A 20,686-nucleotide genomic window follows, 5' to 3' on the forward strand; every position below is an offset into this window, starting at 1 on the left:
TCCGAGCCCCAAGCCCTCAGGCCGCCCCGCCTCCCGCCCTTAGTTTGATCCCGCCCCTCCCCGGAGAGGACAGGCGAAGATGTGCAATTTCCAAAGCTTATTGGATGCAGATGGTGTTACTCTGGAGGGTGGCGGGGCCTGCAGCGGCAAGGGCCGCCCCTCTCGGACGGTGATTGGGCTCGCCTGAGTAGCCCCGGGCTGGGATTGGTGCGAGGAGGGGCCAGGGTCGTCGGGCAACTTGGACCTAGGGGTGGGGAGGCGGTGGCAACCGAGGAGCCGGTGGGGTCTCGTAGGTCCCTCGTCCGCCGCGTGCCTTCCGCGGAGGGCCCAGTCGAGGGAAGGAGTGGGAGGCGCCCCTACCTCATCACGCGGGGGCGGGCGCGGGACCAGTGGGGCGGGCGGTGGGAGGGGGCTGGTAGTGGAGGGTGATGGAGGTGCAGGGGTTCAGGAGTCGACAGAAGGACTAGCTGGAGACCTAAATCTGTAAGCGCTTCCGGGGAGGAGGACTTGGGGAGACAGAGGAGGGCGTGGGCGTGTCTGGTATGGGATGCCTTGCAAAGGAGGGGGCCTTGCTGAGATCTGTGGGTGGTTCCTTTGAGGAATCCTTTTCTTCCTTTTTGCCCTTTGATTTGCCAAAGGGAGAGTCCCCGTGGTCTCTGTTCAAGTTTTGGAAACTTTCTCTTTGGGTGGGCCTAATCACATACTACTTCATTATAGAACTGCCCAGGGCCTTTTCTGATACTGAGCACAAACGTAGGGAATATGGCAGAAAAAAGGAAGCCTCTGCTGGGCTTCGTGAGCGAACTCCCCAGTGGGACCACACCTGGAAACTCAGGCAAGACTCGCTGCCCTTTGTGCATGGGGCTTTTCAAAGCCCCCAGGCTCTTGCCTTGTTTGCACACAGTTTGCACCACCTGTCTGGAGCAGCTGGAACCCTTCTCGGTAGTGGACATCCGAGGGGGAGACTCTGACACAAGCTCTGAGGGGTCAGTATTCCAGGAACTCAAGCCACGCACTCTGCAGCCGCAAATTGGCATCCTCTGTCCGGTATGTGATGCTCAGGTGGACCTGCCCATGGGTGGAGTGAAGGCTTTAACCATAGACCACCTGGCCATGAATGATGTGATGCTGGAGAGTCTGCGTGGGGAAGGCCAGGGCCTGGTGTGTGACCTGTGCAGCGACAGGGAAGTGGAGAAGAGGTGTCAGACCTGCAAAGCCAATCTCTGCCACTTCTGCTGCCAGACTCATAGGTAAAGATGGGATACCCCACCTGGTGTGGCTTAAGAACGGAGTACAAAGAGGTGTCAAGACAGAGAAATAACCTTGGTGAGCAGATGGCAAGGAAAGCTTGAATTCCATGGAAGGTCAGAGAGCAATATACAGTGTGATTACAGATATTCCAGAACAGTAATTAACTCCTGCAGCCTTTATATAATACCCATGATAATTATAGCATCAAAGGTTTGCAGAGTCCTTTTCAGTTTACAAAGCACATTTACACTTTCCTTGGATCGCCAATCATTTGTATAGTGAATAATTGCACTGGGTGCTAGAGAAAGTGAATGAGTATAATGACAAAGCCCCTGCCCTCGATCTCATTGGATCCTTGCAACTCATAGAAAAGCAGGCAATGTTTTCATCCCTATTTATTATTTGAGGAAACTGAAGCTCAGTAGCATGTGATTTGCCAAGGTTCCATAGCTGGTAAGTAGTGTCTAACAGAACTGAATTTAAAATCCAGATCTTCTGACTGCCTTCTATGCTCTTGCTACTAATCTCTGCTGCCTTCCCAGTATAAGGTGCTGATTAGTGGGGCACAACCTCAGCCTTTGCCTTGTACCCTAGTGTTACTCTGGAACTTGGTGAGGTGGGCTGGTAGGTGCGTATTGGGGTGTAGATTATGTCTTTTAGGGTGTGTGGTGAACAGTTTGTCCCCTTCAGACCCCCTTCCCCCATTCCAGAACATCACAGTGTAAGATGGCCAAGGTTTTAGGATTAGCCTACCGTGGTTTTTAAGTTCTGCCTTCCATGTGTTTTCTGGCCTCACCAACAGAACAAGTTAGTAGTCTTCGGTCTTTCTATTTTTAACTTGTATTTGGACTCCTTTGCTGCCAGCTAAACAGCTGGCCCTATTTTGTCGACAACCACTCTTCTGGTGCCGGAATAGGCATGTAAGCTTGATGTTGCTATAATGCTAACGGGGAAAATCTGAACAGTTACCATGGTTTCTAGGGATTTCCCTGAATCTCTAGAGGGCTACAGAAAAGGGGAATTAGAGGCTTGATTTTACTGACCACTGACCACTCTCTCTAATAATGTTGATGACTCTTGTTGAGGAAAATTCTAGCTTGCTGCTTTGGGTGATGTAGGCGCTAGTCAAAGGAAATGCTTTACCGGAGTGTTAGGTGGAAGCTGAGGGAGACTGTCCTGGCCAGCCGGCTGCTTTTTAATTGCCTGAGGCTCATTTTGTGCCATCTGGCACAGGTCTGGTCTCTTGCTGCTGGGTCTCCACTGTGCTCTCCCCTCTAGCTTGCTGCAGGAGTAGGCTGAGGGTCTTGCCTAAACTTGACAAATTCTTTGGGGAAAGTTCCAGGATGTAGCCTTAGCATTGCAACCTCTGGCAAAGTCAGGTGCCCAGTCAGAGAGCCCTAGCCTACTGTCATTTAATCCTATACAACAGCCCTTTCAGGTAGGTATTATCCCCACGGTACAGAAGAGGAACTGGAATCCTAGAGGGTCATGTGGTTAGTAAGAGGTTAGAATGAGGAACCGAACCCAGATTTGCTGGACTTCAGAGCCCGTGCTCTTAAAACTGCCGGACTGTTTCCCAAGTAGAGTTGTCCCCTCATTTCCCGTCCCCGACTCTGTTTGCCCCTAGGCAGCAGAAGAAGACGACTTACCACACCATGGTGGACCTGAAAGACTTGAAAGGCTACAGCCAGATTGGGAAACCCATTCTGTGTCCCGCTCACCCTGCGGAGGAGCTGAGGCTGTTCTGTGAGCTCTGCGACCAGCCCGTGTGCCGGGAATGCATGGTGGGGGTGCACCGGGAGCACCCCTGCGACCTCGCCAGCAACGTTGTCCACAAGCACGGGGACTCTGTGCGGGAGCTCCTCAAAGGCACCCAGCCCCACGTGGAGGCCCTGGAGAAGGCGCTGGCACAGATCAAAGGGACCAACAGCGCCCTGCAGGAACGGGTGGAGGCCGTGGCCGCCGACGTCCGCAGCTTCTCCGAGGGCTACATCAAGGCCATCGAGGAGCATCGGGACAAGCTGCTGAAGCAGCTGGAAGCCATCCGGATCCAGAAGGAGAACTCCCTGCAGCTGCAGAAGGCACAGCTGGAGCAGCTGCTGGCAGACATGCGGACCGGAGTGGAGTTCACCGAGCACTTGCTGACCAGTGGCTCCGACCTGGAGATCCTCATCACCAAAGGGGTGGTCCTGGAACGGCTCACAAAGCTGAACAAAGTGGCATACAGTGCCCGTCCTGGAGTGAACGAGAAGATCACCTTCTCTCCTAAGGAGAAAGCAGGCCTGTGCCGTGGCTATGAAGTTTATGGGGCCATCAATACCAAAGAGGTCGATCCAGCCAAATGTGTCCTTCAAGGGGAAGGTAGGAAGGCATTTCCCATTGGCATTGAGAGGACAGTGGACAGGACATGGTGTTAAAGACATGTGGCTTTTTCAGCCATGGCCTTCATTTAGCTAGAGAGAGAGACATATGGATCCGATGGACGGTGACCCCACCCTTGTCCTTTTCTTTCTGATTTGTTCTGGTCAGGGTACAGTTAAGATCCCTACAGGGGTGAAGCTTGACCCTTTTCCAGTGGAGAAAAGTAGTAACTACCAAGGAACTCAAGGATCATGCTGTTTCTCTCAGATGACAGGACAGAGGCAGTGCCCATAGGAGATAACAGCACAGGCCTCAGGGCAGGGCAGAATCCTGCCTGTTCAGAGAGGATGGCTTGGACCAAGTTCTGAAGAGAGTTTCTGAGGAGTGAGGATGACAGGATTATGGTTTGCTTTCTTCTATGCCCTTTTTGGTTCATGTAAGCCACGTGTTGGCATTTGAAGGAAAACGGTAGGCATTTCAGTCAGTAGAGGGGAAAAACAATTTCTTTTGACCACATTGATCAAACATATATTTCACAGATCAGTCCTCACAGGAAGACTCTACTGTAGAGTCATCCTAACTGGCACAGGAATTCTTACCTGTTCGGGGGTCACAGATCCCTTTGAGAATGATCTCTCCCCAAGAAACACCCATTAATTTGGGCATACAATTTCAGGAGATTCTTAGACCCTTCATAAGGCCTCACAGTAGTTCACGAACCCCAGGTTAAGAAGCCTGTTTCATCTGACTTCCGGACCAGAGGCTGTAGCTATTGAATATGCCCCCAACACCATGGCACAGCTACCACGCTGTGGAGGACTTCACAGCATGAAGAGTCCCAGGTGGTCACCCTGTACCCCCTGCCTCTTCCAGCAGGATCTGCAGCTCAGAGAGGGTAGTTTGGGGTTACCAGCCTCTCTCACGGTGTCCAGAGGTTTTTTTCTCTGAATACATACCTCAAACCTGAGTATTTTCAAAGCTTCCTTAAGGCTGAAATTAAGGTCCAGGATCCTATATGATCCAAGAGCAGCTGCTGGCTGAGACAGAAGCAGGCTCACCGGGAGCGACTCCCAAGAGGTATGCCTGGGAGAAAAGAAAGGGAGGAAACTGGAAACACAACCTTTTGTTCTAAAGAGAAAAGGCAAGATGGTGTCTGATCTGGGGATACAGTCACCGCAGTTGGCCTTTGAGGTGAGGATGGAGTGTTTATCTTCCGCAGATCTCCACAGAGCCCGCGAGAAACAGACAGTCTCTTTCACCGTCATTTGTAAGGATGCAGCAGGAGAGAGCATGGGCAGGGGAGGAGAGAACATTCAAGTCGCAGTAGTCCCTAAAGATAAGAAAGACAGGTTTGTATTATACACTCAGGCGTCACAGGTAATGAGCGGTGATGCGACTGGAAACCCGAGGTCCTTTGCAGTAGTGGGGCTGTAACTGCAGTAGTTCCAGCCTACCTCCCCATGATGCCATTGAAAAGTGCAATAGGACCAAGTGGACCAGATGTGTTTCCTTGTGTGGGTTTTAGGCCTGTATTCAATTCTCTCCCAAAGGTCTGATCTGCCCCTCAGACTGTCTTCATCCCAAGCTTCAAATAGACTGAAAAATATTCCGTGTTAGACTGAATGGCGCCCTTCTCAAAATTCAGCCTCACTTTGCTACTAAACTGTTCTGGGAGCAAAGTTATACGTCTCTGGAATTAGAGGAGGGAGGAGGGAGGACGAAGGGCAGGAGGGTACAACAGAAGCTGAGGGGAGAGAACACAGTGACGCTTTCAGGGAATTCGTCAGAACATCAGATTAAATCAGCATTTATGTTGCTTACCTTCTGTTGTAAAATTAATTTCCGAGACAAGTAGAAGATACATCCCGCTTGGGGGACATTTAAAATTAATACTGGATTTATGGTGTAGAGCAGGGGTCTGCAGCCCCGTTAGGAACCGGGCCGCACAGCAGGAGGTGAGCGGCGGGTGAGCAAGTGAAGCTTCATCTGCTGCTCCCCATCGCTCGCATTACCGCCCGAACCATCCCCCCATCCGTGGAAAAATTGTCTTCCACGAAACCAGTCCCTGGTGCCAAAAAGGTTGGGGACCGCTGGTGTAGAGTTTATATCCTAAAATAGTGGGCAACTGAAGCAGGCTTGTGAGAATGAGTGATATTTTTGAACTCTTACCTCCATCCAGTCCAGTCAAAACGATGGTCCACGATAACAAGGATGGGACATACTACGTTTCCTATACCCCCAAGGAACCTGGCATCTATACTGTGTTCGTCTGTGTCAAGGAACAACACGTGCAGGTGAGTGAGACCTTACCTGTGCTTCCCTGACCTCCTTTCACCCTGGCCCCCCTGGGTTTTGTCATCTTAGGATGTGGAGACATTTCTCACAGGATCAGCTGTATAGAGGCCTTGAACAGGATTCTCTTCTTTCTTATTTCATCTCACTTTAGAAATGGCCCAGATTTTGCAGCTCTTATTCTTACGAGAGGATGCTGGTGACGATTAAGAACTCTCTATCCCTACTTTACCTCCTGGCAATTGTGCTTGTATTTTATCATTCTCCCAGTTTGTTGGAATTCTTAATTTGGGAAAGATGCCTTGATCAGAGGGGCCAATCTACCAGCGGACAAGCATACACACGTTCGAGCAATATCATCTAGCTCAGGATATTCCAGCTTTTTCAGACTATGACCAGACATGGACTTACTGGAACACCATTGGGAGAGTCATGCCCTCTCTTCTTGACTGACCAGTCATCTCTCTGCCTAACCATCTGCCCAGATAATTCTCTACTCTGTTTATACATATATGCTTGTCTGTTACCTCCACAGATACATGTAACACGTTCTGGTGTAGAGATTATGAATTTTTAAAAATTGGGTAATACTCAACACGTCCAGCAGAATCTCTGCTGACATTCGAGCTGTCAGAGGTTTCCCCCAACCAGAAATCAACACTGACAAGGACAATAAAACACCATAGAGCATCATGATTGTTAGGCTTGTGGTCTGTGCCACAGGAAGACTCATATTCAATAGCCACTTGCTGCTTTTGCCTAATTACAGGATGTCAGACGGGTTAGGTGTTTTTTTAAAATTTATTAATTATTTATTTGTAAATTTATTTATTTTATCTATTTATTTTGGCTGCATTGGGTCCTCATTGCTCCGCACAGTCTTTCTCTAGTTGTGGTGAGTGGGGCTACTCCTCATTGTGGTACGCGGGCCTCTTATCGCAGTGGCTTCTCCCATTGCAGAGCACGGGCTCTAGGCACACGGGCTTTGATAGCCGTGGCACGCAGGCTCAGTAGTTGTGGCGCGCGGACTCAGTAGTTGCGGCACATGGGCCCAGCCGCTGCGCGGCATGTGAGATCCTCCCGGACCAGGGCTCGAACCCGTGTCCCCTGCATTGGCAGGTAGGCTCCCAACCACTGCACCACCAGGGAAGCCTGGGTTAGGTGTTTTTACAAACATTATTTCACTTTTCCTCCAAATCACTGAGGCATAAGGATCATCATCCAACTGGACCGAGAAAACAAACTTGCCACAATACACAGTACCTGTGTGGAAAAATCATAATTTGAACCCATAGCTTTGAGCTCCAGGTTGTTTTTAAAACAGATTGTAAACTCTTTAAAGGAAGAGAGATTTAACATTTGAAAGGCTTCTAAGGTGCCAGCCTCTCTGCTCTGTGCTTTTGCAGAACGTGTGGTTCTCATGCAGGGATAGGCACATAACAACAGTTATTAAATATTTACTGTTTAACTAGGGTAGAAATTGGAGAATGGAAGTTATCCTTGAAGGAAAAGAGGCAGGAGAGTTTCTAATCTGAGATTTTTTTTTTTTTTTTTTTTTTGCGGTACGCGGGGCTCTCACTGTTGTGGCCTCTCCCGTTGTGGAGCACAGGCTCCGGACGCGCAGGCTCAGCGGCCATGGCTCACGGGTCCAGCTGCTCCGCAGCATGTGGGATCCTCCCGGACCAGGGCACAAACCCGCGTCCCCTGCATCAGCAGGCGGACTCCCAACCACTGTGCCACCAGGGAAGCCCAATCTGAGAATTATTAACCACAGGCTTTTAACCTTCCTCCCTTCCATCTATCTTCACCAACCCAGAGTAAAGGGGATGGGTAAACAGTTGTGTCCAGGATGGAGGGATGGAAGGAGAGGAGCTGGCTCAGTATGTGAGGGGAGGGGGTGTGTGGCCGAGAAACTGGAGAAAGGACCACAGATGTCCTCACCTTGTGGTTGTGTGCTCTATAGTTACCCAAACTTGCTCAGGAATGGAGGAGCTAGAGACCAAGGTCAGTGACGTGAAAGCACAATTGGGTTTCCTAGTGCATCGGGTGGCATGCATGCTGGGAGAGCAGCACGGATTCCTTGACTCCCCCTCTCACTGCATTTGTATCTGGCCCCATCCAGCTCAGCGCCCAGCTGGCTGCTGTCCGCCAGTCGCTGTTTCGCTCCTGCTGTCCTCGTCCCTCCAGGGACAGGCCCTGCGACTTACACTCCGTTTAGTATGTGTGATGCTCGGCACACCCCTGTTGACTCACAAGGTGCTGTTCTTTGCTCTTGGTCTGAACATTGAAGGGCTCACCATTCGCTGTGACCGTGAGGAAACGGCACCGCTCACACCCAGGCGTGTTTCACTGCTGCACGTTCTGCTCCAGCGGAGGCCAGAAGACTGCTCGCTGCGCATGTGGAGGCACCATGCCGGGTAAGGAGAACCAGTCGCTCCTGAAAGCCCTCGCTCTCCCTCTGCTGCTGTCTCCTGGCAGCGGGATCAACTACCACAGCGACCAGCTTCGGGGTGTTCAGACTTAGGCTTTGTTTCTAGGAATGCAGTCTGTGCGTATAAATATATCACAGTTCTAAAAGTTTCATTTAAAGCTTCTTGTTCTGGAAACTGAAATAGCAAGCTGCAAAGTTCTGAGTTTTTTAGTTTTGATACAGTTCACTAATCCTAGGAGCCCTGTGCTTCTCCCAGAATGCTCGATTTCAGCCTGTACCCTTTCCAACAGCCTGAGCAGTGTCTAAGATGTAAACCCGCTCCGTTCCTTTTAAAACCTTAGAGAAATTCCAAACAAGGCAGGGATGGGAGAACAGATGAATAAATTAACTGAACCAGGTCTGGCTCTTTTCTTGGGGGCAGGGTGGGTGGGCAAGAGGGTCAGCTCAGGCAAGAGATCTAATTATTTTCAGTATTCTGTGGTATCCTTACTCCAATGGTGGGCCTTAAGATAGGCTCTTGTAAACTCTCATATAAACACTTCAGGATCTATTTTGTTTATTTCCACCACTCTGCACTTCCCTTTCATCTAGATTATGTTACAGTTAAAATCCAAACCAGTTCTTCTCCTTGAGTTAGCAGTGTTAAAATAACACTCTTCTTAGAACTTCAGCGAACCTTAATTGATTTGCTGTCATCAGTCTTGAGAGTTCCCCTGACTACAGAGGCACCGAATAGCTTGTTCCTCTCTCCGGGTTTTTATTAGACGTTTTCACGTCCATGAGTCTGAATGTCGCCAGGAGCATTAATTTCCGTGGTAACTGCTGGACTTTCCTCTAATGGTGGTTCTCCCCTCTCCTCTTTGAACCATGCAGGTGGGTACCTAGGCTGTGGCCACGGACACAAAGGCCACCCGGGGCGCCCCCACTGGTCGTGCTGTGGGAAGTTTACCGAGAAGTCAGAATGTGCATGGGCAGGTGGGCAGAGCGCAGCGAGGAGTGTACTGAGGACGGTGGCCCTCTGACGGCTTCCTGGGTCTGTGGTCATAGCTGAGGCCAGCACGGCTTCAGATCACCAGAGAACCCCTGACCTTAATTCTGAAGAAACTGATGGAATTAAAAACAAAGTGCCTTATGTTATACCTTCGAGTCCAAGTACCTTTTTGTGTTACTCACTGATTGTACGTCCAGGTGGTCGAGCACCAGAGACCACGCTACGTTTCTCTTCTTCGTGGCCAAAGGTCTTTGGGGGAGGGGAGGCAGTCAGCTGTCTGGTTAAAGTTAATACCAGATGGTGCCCCTCATTAGTGTCCTTTTAAAACATATATACTGTAGTCCAGTAGGAGAGCGACTGTACAAAATGGCTAAAATAGATTCAAGAATCATAGTGTCTATCTTAGTTCATCTTCAAAAGCAGACAGATCTTTGAAACTAGCAGTTGTTAATCAAAGCTGGCTTTATAGGAGGAGTATAATGTATGCATTACTGTTTTAAAACAGTGTCAGTGTGTGCATGTTTTTGTATGACTGAGCCCATTCACTGTAAGTCTAATAAACTTGTTAGAAAAACTGTACTCATGTAGACTAGCAATATAGTATGTAGATGTGATCTCAGTTGTAAACAGAAAAATCTAATTGAAAAACTTTGTATCACCCCCTCAAAAAAAAAAAATGTCCTTTCTGTACCAAGGAGGCTCCTTTCTGTTTTGTACAGACATGGAGGTACCCATGCCATTGGAATTTAGCGCTCACGGGGGTAATTTAGTTCCTCACTTTTTGATGTATAACGTTCTTATTTCTCCCTGAGCTACGTGTTAGATATTTCCCTCAGAGAATAAAAACCTCCTTTCCTCGTATCCACTTGTTGCTAGCACACTTTAAATGGATTATAATGTGATATTGCTGTTTAGGTGGAGGTCCGCCACTTCCCCTCTACACCATGTTCATCTCGTAACCCCAGAGCCTAGAAGATTACTGTGTGGTCAGGGGCAGACACGTAGTCAGTAAATAAAGGGGAATGCTGCTGAAATAGGACCTCATAAATTCCTTGCAGATGTACTCATGCCAGGCGATCCAGATACCTTCCTCGTCCTCATATCTCTCACCCTCTTTGTCTTTTAAAGAACCGTCTTCAGTTTTGCCTGTATACCTAGGAAGTTAACTAGAAGCTTTGACTCCTAGAGCATGCCTGCTTAACTGAAGAGGATTCTTGGGAGAGGAAGTACACAGCACTGGTGCCCCAGCCCTGCCGTGGTCTTCACTGTATATAGTTTGTGTGTTCTTCTGGGACACTTGATTTCTTATATAGCAAAAACTCAGCATGTATTAAATATAATTATTGAAATCTGCAATGTAAGATCCATTAAGAAGTAACTCATTGGAATGGTGAATTGGGTCAGGCAAAGGAAGTGAAATAATTAGACAAAACACACTGTCAGGTCATCCTGGAAACATTTCCTCCTTAAGGCTGATAGACGTGAGTTACATTGTAGCTGTAAATATGGAGATATTTACTTATATTTTCTGGAAAGATTCCCTTCAGCCCCCTCTCTGACCAAAATCTGATATTCCCAGAAGACCCTGATGGCCCTGTAACCCTCTGAAATTATTATTTGCTCTTCCTCACTCCTCATAATCACTGGGCCCAGAGGTCAGGTAGGAGTCCTTTAGCTCAGCACCGCTGCTTTAAGATCAGTGGTTATCAACTGATGTGAATTTGTCCCCCAAGGATGTTTAGTAAAGTCTCAGGCATTTTTCCTTGCCACAGCTGGGGGCAGAGTGCCACTAGCATCTCTTGGGTAGAAGTCAGAAATGCTGCTTATGCTCAGTTCTGGCCAGCTTCCCACAATGAAGAATTATTCAGTGTGAAGCGTTAATAGCGCTGCTGTCGAGAAATCCCGTTCTAGACCATTATTCCGCCTCCTTTAAAAAAGGCCAGCCTTGAAGCTCAGGCCTTTATGCAAGCTGTTACCCCTACGTGGTTCAGCCATCCACAGAGCCCCGAGTCATTCCCCCTTCTTCCTTGAAGATTTTAGCACCAAACTTGCTGCTACTCCAGTACTCCTCCTCATCAGTCTTAGAATAATTCAATAGCCACGAAGACATCTTAACTCCATGACTCTAAGGTTCTTTTTTCCCTCACGCAGCAGTCAGTCATACCCTAGACCTCGATTCCAGCTGATCCCTCTGCATAACCTCAATTTCAAGCATCCTGCAACCATGACCTCCCATCTTTCCAGCTCCCCCACCTGACTCTACTAATTCTTCTACCTCCCTAGAATCCCCAGTGCAGTGACCACCTTCCCACTATTACCCTCCCCAGCCTCATGTCCTTTCCTTCATCCTCACTCAGTTTAGACTGTACAGAGCATCATCACACTCTTGCATGTAGTCTCCCCCTGTCCTTTTTGCTTGGCAAAACCCCAGATTAGATCCAGATCTCCATCTAACCCAACTGAATGACCCTGGAGAAGAACACGAATGTATGATGACTAGTCTCCCTTTAAATCTATGACCACTGATCTTGATGGGCTCTTAGCATTGCCCGGTAGTCTGACATGTCTCTAGTCCATTTATTCTCCACTCTTCTAGACAATTGTATTTCCTACTTTCTTCTCCTCAAATTGCAATTTGTACTGCACTTCCCCTCTCCACTTATGATCTTGCTTCCTATTTCACCAAGAAAACAGAAGAATTCAGAAGAGAATTTCCTGACCTTCCCACCATATCTACAAATCTACCTATATGCCTATCAAAAGCAAACTTTTATATGAGCTCTCATTCCACCTCTACAACCCAGGAACATTGCTCCAGTAATTTCCCCCTCTACTGGATTGCTAATTTCAGAAAATAAACATGCTACAATATTCCCTATCTTAAAAAACAAATTTCCCTTGATTTTTATATGAGACTTCTAGGGCTGCCATATAGAATACCACAGACTGGGTGGTTTGAACAACAGAAATTTCTTTTCTCACAGTTCTGGAGGCTGGAAGTCCAAGGTGCCAGCGGAACTGGTTTCTCCTGAGGCCTCTCCCTGGCTTGCAGATGGCCACCTTCTCCTGTATCATCACGTGGCCTTTTTTCTGCACATGCATCCCTGATGTCTCTCCCTCTTCTTATTGACACCAATCCTACTGAATTAGGGTTCACCCATATGATCTCATTTAACCTTAATTATCTCCTTAAAGGCCCTGTCTCCAAATACAGTCACATTGGGGGCTAGGACTTCAATCTATGAATTTGCAGGGAACACAGATCAGTCCATAAGAATTTTTTCATCCCCCTCTGACAGCTGCTCCGTTTTTCTGCTTCCCTTTAAAAAGACCTCAAAAAAAAAAAATTGTTTGCTATCTCTACTTCCCCTCCTTGAATTCTCTCTTGGATCTAACCCAGTCTTTAATCCTCACCACTCCACTGAAACAGCTCTTGTAAAGGTCACCTGTAATATCCATGTTATGGAATCCAATGGTCAGTTCTTGATCTTTATCCTCTTTGACCTATCAACAGCATTTAACACAGGTGATCACTTTCCCCTCCAAGAAAGATCTTCTTCACTTGGTTTATCTGGCATCACTCTTCTTTTTAAAAAACTTTATTTATTTATTTATCTATCTATCTATTTATTTATTTATTATTTATTTATGGCTGCCTTGGGTCTTTGTTGCTGTGCACGGGCTTTCTCTAGTTGCGCTGAGCAGGTCTACTCTTTGTTGCAGTGCGCGGGCTTCTCATTGCGGTGGCTTCTCTTGTTGTGGTTGTGGAGCACAGGTTCTAGGCGCGTGGGCTTTAGTAGTTGTGGCACAAGGGCTCAGTAGTTGTGGCTCGCGGGATCTAGAGCACATGCTCAGTAGTTGTGGTGCACGGGCTTAGTTGCTCCGTGGCATGTGGGATCTTCCCAGACCAGGGATTGAACCCGTGTCCCCTGCACTGGCAGGCAGATTCTTATTCACTGTATCACCAGGGAAGTCCCGCATCACTCTTCTTAATCACTTATCTCATTGACTTCCTTTCTCTAGTTCCTCCATCTCTCCAGTCTCTACACATTTAAGAGCTCCAAGGATTAGTTCCTGCATTTTTATCTTCCCCCCCACTTCCTAGGTGATTTCATCCTCTCATGAGTTTAAGTACCTTTTATATACCGATGACTCCTAAATTTATCTCCAGCTCCAAACTCCATATGGTTCTATCCAAGAGCTTACTTAACATCTCCACTTGGATGTATCATAGGCACCTCATCTTTAAGATGTCCAAAACAGAACTCTCAATTTCCAATTCTCACTGCCCAACTGACCACCAGCACCAAAGTGTTTTTCCTGCAGTCTTCTCCATCTCTTTGAAAGGAATGTCCAAATCCACTCTTACAGGGGGTGGAGCCAGTCACCTTGGAAACATCCTTGACTCCCCTCTCAGGCATTACGTCCAATCCACTGGCAAATCCTATCTGCCATCCCTTCAAAATACATCTGCTGAGCACTGCTCTCTGCCTACACTGCTAACCACACCAGTCTGAGATACCATGATTTCTCACCTGGACTTTTGCAATGGCCTTCTAACTAGTCTCTCTGCTCTCACTCTCAACTGTCTACAGTCTATTCTCCACCCAACAGTCCTTTTAAAATACATCAGATCGTGTCACTCGTCTTGCTCGACAACCTCCAAAGGCCTCCCATCTTACTCAGAACAGCCTTTACATCAGCATGTAAGACCCTGCAGCACCTGGATCCTTGCTCTTCTCTCTTTCCTACCCATCCCCCCACCCCCACCACTCTATTCCAGCCAAACTGGACTGCCTGGGGCCCCTCAAACTCTGTCTTGAAGCCTTTACAATCACTGCCCCTCCACCTGGAATGCCCTTCTCACGGATACCTACATGATTCACTCTCTCATTTTCCTCAGGTTTCTGCTCCTTTGTCAAACACCATCTTATTGGAGAGGTCCCTAACTACCCTGTATAAAATAGCAGCTCCCCACCCCAAGACTCCGTATCATCCTTAGTCTGCTTCATCACCATCTAACATATGTATATTCTATTTCTTTATTGTCTGTCCTCTTATCCTAGACCGTAAGGTCTATGAAGGCAGGGATTTGACATTTATTGACCACTATACTATCCCCATGGAAGACAGTTTCTGGCACATAGTAGAGGCTTAATCAATATTTTGTTGAATGAATAAAGATCTAATTGGTAGAATTTTTGGTTTGGATCTCCTTGGTATCTGTTTCTACAGGCCAGACTTCCCTTCCCTCCGACTGACATTTTTCCTTCAACCAAATACCACTTGGAAAAAAACCTCAGCCTTCTCTCAAAACTGTTGGATAAATTATATGCACCTTAGGGACCAGCCTTGAATTTTCCAATTACCTCAGACATCTAGGGAATTGCTTGCCATGAAGAAGCTTGTTGTTTTACATCATTTTGCCCCATGTGTCTTTTAATGAATCAGATTTCAGAACTGAGGATAAAAAGCTTATCATTTATTTCAGTTGGAAAAAGCTTTTGGTAATTGGATAACTCTACTGTAGCTGAAGTTCTATTGCAACAGAAAATATCTATAAGATACCTAGGTTCTGGCAAATGCCCTAGCCTTTAAGCAATATTAATGGTAACAGTTCCACTACAGATATTTAAAGTTTGTGCGGGGGGTGGGGTGGGGGGTGGGTGGAGTGGGGCTGGTATTTGATCCGTGCTACAGTGGAGTGTAAACCTAGCTGAAAGACTTGGCAAAGCAAGACTGATCTGCAGAGCCCAATATTCCAAGGTGAGGACAAAAAGAAGTCTTAGGATTTAGGAACTGCCCCCAGCGTAACAAAGTGCTTCAGAAACCACCTTTGAGTTGTGAGCACTGAAGCATCAACAAGGTGCAGCAGCAGGACGTAAGTTATATCTCTGGTGTTACAGGGAGGAGAAAACGGGCCGCAAATTACAGCCTCCGTCCCCTGGGATGTTGTAACTGGATAAACACCTGGGCCGTCCTGGATAACAAACATACACACATACCTGCCAGCCCACCCATTCTCTAATCTCTAAAATGCAGCAGTCACTCAGCTTTACTCCAGAGGATGTATACCTATGTGTTAGGCTTTTCTCAATTAAGAGGTGGTTGGGTGAAGTGAATGCTAATTAAAAGCAGAATATAGGAAGAGGTGTTTCACTCTTCGCCTTATTAGCTTCTACATATTGATTTCAATTCCTTCAACACTTCCTCAGAGAAGTCCCCCTTAACTAGGTCAAATCCCTGTTCTAAGCCCTCCCAGCCACGCGGACTCCCCCGCCACTGTAGCACTCATCACAATGGCCACTTCGCAGCCACACGTGATGATCTGATTAATGCCTGTCTCCCCTTCTAGGCTAGAAGCCTCAGGAGGACAGGGACTGTTTGGGGTTTTGCTTATCCTTACATTTTCAGTGCCCAGGAGTGCCCTGGCATGTTTAATATATGATTTTAAATTAATGTATGAATAATTAAGCAGTAAAAGTATTCTTCCCATCCTTCCTTTCATATGTAATCTCTTCCTACACGCAGATTTAGCTAAGCATTCTGGTAAAAAGGACTCAAGCTAGCGAAGATATCATCTTCCCTGTTCCCTGCTAAGGGTTAGGCCGTTCTTTCATTTCCATCCCCGTCCCCTGGCTACTCACTCCAGTGGTACTTTGTACTATAACTGATGCTAATTTCATTTTTACCTATGAAAACATTTTAATCGAGATCATATGCCTACAAATTCTAAATTCTTATTGTAATTCTCTTTGTGCTTGAAGGAATGCCTTTTAATTCTTTCTGGCTTTCTCTAGGGCTAGATGCTACATAGCAAATAGCAGTACCATATCCCACTCTGTAAACCCAAATTCTCTCAAGGCATTATGGTAGATATCAAGATTTCAGAACACCAGAGGGGCCACACCGAGCACTGGCATTTCCATGACTATCTGTGCAGGATAATCTGGCCTCGTCTTTCAGCCCTGCAGAAGCTACTTCATTGCACAAGACAACCAGAGAGAGGAAAGAGCCCAGTATTTATACGTAGCCATTCCAGATCACATCCATGAGTGCTAGAGGAAGGGGTCATGTCCCACAAAGACATCATTCTACCTACTGTGTTCATAATAATTGGATGGCAACAGGAGTCCTTGGTAAGGCTTTAAAGGGCCTAGGTTCCATCCAGCCATGGCGCGCACGATGCCCTTTTTTGATTAACACTGCCAAAGAGAAGTCAAACTATAAACCTTCCATGAAGGCAGCTCTGTCACATAAGAAATACCTTGTAAACTGGGTGCTCAGCAATGTTGCACTTTGGTGACAGATGTTCACCATCTGGCTCTTTCAGCTGCACCCATGCTTCAATTTTATTCTCATATTCCGAGACCTGGTCCCACAGCAATAACACTAGCGTTCGGATGGCACTTCATGGCTAACAAAGCATTTACTGTTCTTGCCTAAGTCTGCTGAGGTAGGCAGAGAGATGTAAAAAGAAAATCTGACCGTTACGGTGTCACATAAGGGAAGGCTGGTTGACACTGGCAGAATTCATAGGGCAGCACCTCAATTAGATCACTACATTGTGGGATGCTGCCCACTGCTAGAGGGTGCAGAGACCCACCTTGTCATGCCCTGACCTTAAGAAATGGACTCACGGTAACTAAAATGAACGTGAGCCTGAGACAGACACCAGAATGCTACTTATATTATAATTCATGAGACATTTCCACCCCAGGGCTAGGACTGAAGGATGCATGTCTGGTATGACAGTGGTTCCAATTTTTGCTGTATCTGCCTCACATCGATAGCATCTCCCTGTTACAGGAACACCTACCCAAGACAAGACTGAGTGGCTTTGCTAGCTTAGAATCAGAATGAGGAACACTAGAGAAAATATTTAAGATACGAGAAGGAATATCAGAGTAGATTACATTGGTCAGTGGGCTCTGAATATCTGAAGATTGTAGGTTATAATCCCTGCAACCATCCTCAGACTAAAAGCAAGAATACTTGAACCTCGAAGTTGACACTGCCTCTCTCCTAAACAGTACCTGGAAAGGACACTGACAGTATTCACCTAACATGCCTTCTGACTGACATGACCCATCTGTCGATCTGGTTGCATGGGCTATGGTGTGTATGTGTGTTGCTAAGTTGCCAGGGGAGCACAGTGAGCTGTATGCTAATCCTCACATCTTACAGATGAAAGAACTGAGGTGCCTGGGGAATCTGCAACTAGCTGAACACCAGACAGTCAGCAAACAGCAGAGGCAGGGTTTGTACGTTCTTGCTGGCCTGGGAGCCACTGCTTCTCAGGTGACACTCCCTTTGCCCTGGTGTGTTGATCCTACAGCGTAACTCCCGAAAGGTAATCTTACATCCTCCATTTCCTGATTTTCCCAGGGACTTCACTACAGCTGCCGAAGTTCTAAAAACAATGCCTACCACAAATGCGGAAACCAAAGTGTAGAGAAGTTAATGATTTTTTCAAGGCTACACCCCAGCTAAGGTGAACCTGGAAGTAGAGTTAAGTCAGAACTCTTCCTTCCAGGCCACCTGTCTTTGCCTCTGTGGGCCTTTAGACCATGTCCTTAGAGGGCACCTTTGCTTAAACAGGCCCCAGTGCCTCAGCCCATACTGTGACTGGCTTAACACAGGGCTTTGTCACCTAATCCTAACTCAAAGGAGGGCAACAGTTCTTTCTAGGAAGAAATACAATTCTTTCTAGCAGAAATTAGCTGAGTAAGTGCCAACGGGAAGAAGGGAATCTGAATAGTTTCCCAAAGTAAGAAATTCTCAAGAGTTTGTATTAGTCAGGATACAAACTGCTATACAAACAAACACCCAAGTCTCATGGTTTTAAAAAAAATTATTTCTTGATCATGTCATAGTCCAATGTAGGTGAGCTAGGGTGAGAAGGGAGGCACACACAGGAAGCTTTGTTCCGATGTCGTTCAGGAACTGAGGCTTACCAGTCTGCCAAGGGGTCCGTGGCCAGCAGTAGGTTAAGAATCTCTGACCTAGTGGCTTCACAAGTCTCTAGGGCCCTGCAGTCATCCATCAGTTCCTTTGTATTCAGTGGGCCAACAAGAGAAGAAACAGCACAAAGAATCACTTGCAAGGTTTCAGAAAGGCAGATAAGAAATGACTTACATCACTTCTCTCCATATTCCACTGACTTAGAACTCAGTAATATGGACCCAGGTAACTGCAGTGAAGACTAGGAAATGTAGTCTCTGGTGGCCAGGAGGAAAAGGAAATGGGGGTTAGTGAACACAAAGCATTATCTCTGCTACACTGTCAAACACATGTTTATTGGATTATGCCAATGATAATACAAGTACTAAATGACACAATAACACTAAATGAAACAATGATACTGAGTGCTACAAATACTGTAAATTTGTAAAAATACAAATACTAGAAAAATGACACAAAAATTAAAATTTATGACACAAATACCACATGATATGATAGCAATATAAAATAATACTAAATGATATGATACCAAATTCTAAATAATACGATGACACAAATACTAACCATCTACATATTACGCAGAGAGCTGCTTCTGCTCAGCCCATAAAGAGATGGTTATATGAGCAGCCTCATTGGCAGGAGATGAAGAGATGGGATGGAGCCTGTGTTAGAAAAGGCAGTAACGTTGGGTCCCCACCAGCTGAGAAGAGAAAAGCAACAGAGGGCTTTTTGAGCTTTTACTGAAGCTTAGGTACAACTCTCCCAGGGCTGTTTTCCAAATTCTCTAACTCTAAAGCATTTTCTCTTATCTGAAGTAATTTATTGGTTTCTATGTCACACATTAAATACGTTGATTGATTAACATGACTGGTTAACCAAGTGGTTAACATGGTAACCGATCCTCACTTTGAGGTGGGCTTGAAGGTGAAACTGAATGCCAACGAGAGCTCAAAGGACCAGGGTTAGGTCATTCTCCCCAGATCCTAATACAAACCGACAATGGCACTATTCTGAGCTCCATAAACAGGAAGTTAGATGCCAAAAAGGACTTTGAGATCGGCCAAGGTGAGCTTGGTGACAACTTCTCCAGTTCCTGATAGAATCTGTTTGGCCAGATCTCTCTTTTTTTCTTGGAGCTGCAAGATCTTCTCTTCCACTGTTCCCTCACAAACAAATCTGAAAAAGATAAGCAAATAATCAAAAACCCAAAGCAGCATATCTAATGACATATTCGAACGTCTATTTATGCTTTAGTTTTTTGGGTTTTTTTTGCGGTACGCGGGCCTCTCACTGTTGTGGCCTCTCCCGCTGCAGAGCACAGGCTCCGGACGCGCAGGCCCAGTGGCCATGGCTCACGGGCCCAGCCGCTCGGCGGCATGTGGGATCCTCCCGGACCGAGGCACGAACCCGTGTCCCCAGCATCGGCAGGCAGACTCTCAACCACTGCGCTACAAAGGAAGCCCTATGCTTTAGTTTTTAAATGAGATTTCTTCCTTTATTTTTTCTTAGGTTTGATTAAGAACTCTATGTTTAGGAGATCTAAACAACTTAGACTAAATATATATCCATTTAAAGTGATCTGACCTTGGACTTCCCTGGTGGTGCAGTGGTTAAGAATCTGCCTGCCCGTGCAGGGGACACGGGTTCGACCCCTGGTCCAGGAAGATCCCACATGTCGCCGAGCAACTAAGCCCATGCGCCACAACTACTGAGCCTGCGCTCTAGAGTCCGTGAGCCACAACTACCCGCGTGCCTAGAGCCCATGCTCCGCAACAAGAGAAGCCACCGCAATGAAAAGGCCGCGCCCTGCGACAAAGAGTAGCCCGCGCTTGCCGCAACTAGAGAAAGCCTGCGTGCAGCAACGAAGACCCAACACAGCCATAATAAATAAATAAAATAAAAATTTAAAAATAAATGATCTGACCTCAAATTGACCTTTTCTTTCTTTCTGAAGCTGAGATAATTGAGAAGTGCCAAAATAAGCAAAAGATATCCTGATCCAAAAAAAAGTGTAGAGATCCAGCTTTTACACAAAACGCTCCATCCTGATAAGGTCAGAAGGCCTAAAGCTTATCAAGTTTCTGCCAGGAATATGTGTGCTGGTTTAAGTACAGAGTGTCTTATCTCTTGGCTAATTCACACTGAAAACAGGTTTTACAAACCAAGGAAATACCACTGTTGTCCTTTATTCACTCATTCAACAGGTGCTGATGAAGAGTCCCTATATGCCATGCACTATGCTAGGTGTAGGAACGGAGATTTGAACATGGTCTTGCAGTCAAAGAGAACACAAAACAAAGACATGAAAATAAACAGCAACAATAATATGACCTGGAAAGCGCTATAACGGAAGTATGTCCAGCGTACAAAAGGAGTGAAAAGAAATCTGTCAGGGG

General features: G+C 46.7%; 2 protein-coding genes across 29 annotated transcripts in view; one reads left to right on the top strand and one right to left on the bottom strand.

Annotated features, from left to right (window-relative positions):
• Positions 1 to 56: 56 nt before the first annotated feature.
• On the top strand, positions 57 to 9,357 carry TRIM45 (tripartite motif containing 45). Its single transcript, XM_004263246.4, has 6 exons — positions 57 to 1,250; positions 2,879 to 3,612; positions 4,832 to 4,961; positions 5,792 to 5,906; positions 8,195 to 8,321; positions 9,209 to 9,357. The coding sequence occupies exons 1-6, from the start codon at positions 763 to 765 to the stop codon at positions 9,355 to 9,357; spliced, it is 1,743 nt and encodes a 580-aa protein (XP_004263294.1). The 5' UTR covers positions 57 to 762.
• Positions 4,100 to 20,686, bottom strand: part of TTF2 (transcription termination factor 2) — a 56,709-nt gene continuing 40,122 nt past the window's right edge. For 5 of the 28 annotated variants that reach the window (XM_049710084.1, XM_049710094.1, XM_049710086.1 and 2 more), the window contains 3 exons: positions 18,855 to 19,466; positions 8,202 to 18,547; positions 4,100 to 7,167 (listed from right to left, as the gene is read on the bottom strand). In XM_049710084.1, the coding sequence (XP_049566041.1) occupies positions 19,322 to 19,466 (145 nt within the window). In that variant the 3' untranslated portion in view covers positions 4,100 to 7,167; positions 8,202 to 18,547; positions 18,855 to 19,321. Of the gene's footprint in view, positions 7,168 to 8,201; positions 18,548 to 18,604; positions 19,467 to 20,686 lie in introns of those variants that run through there. The other 23 variants (XM_049710041.1, XM_033436416.2, XM_049710036.1 and 20 more) reach the window with 23 other exon arrangements.

Source organism: Orcinus orca, chromosome 1 (assembly GCF_937001465.1).
Source record: "Orcinus orca chromosome 1, mOrcOrc1.1, whole genome shotgun sequence".
NCBI lineage: Eukaryota > Metazoa > Chordata > Mammalia > Artiodactyla > Delphinidae > Orcinus > Orcinus orca.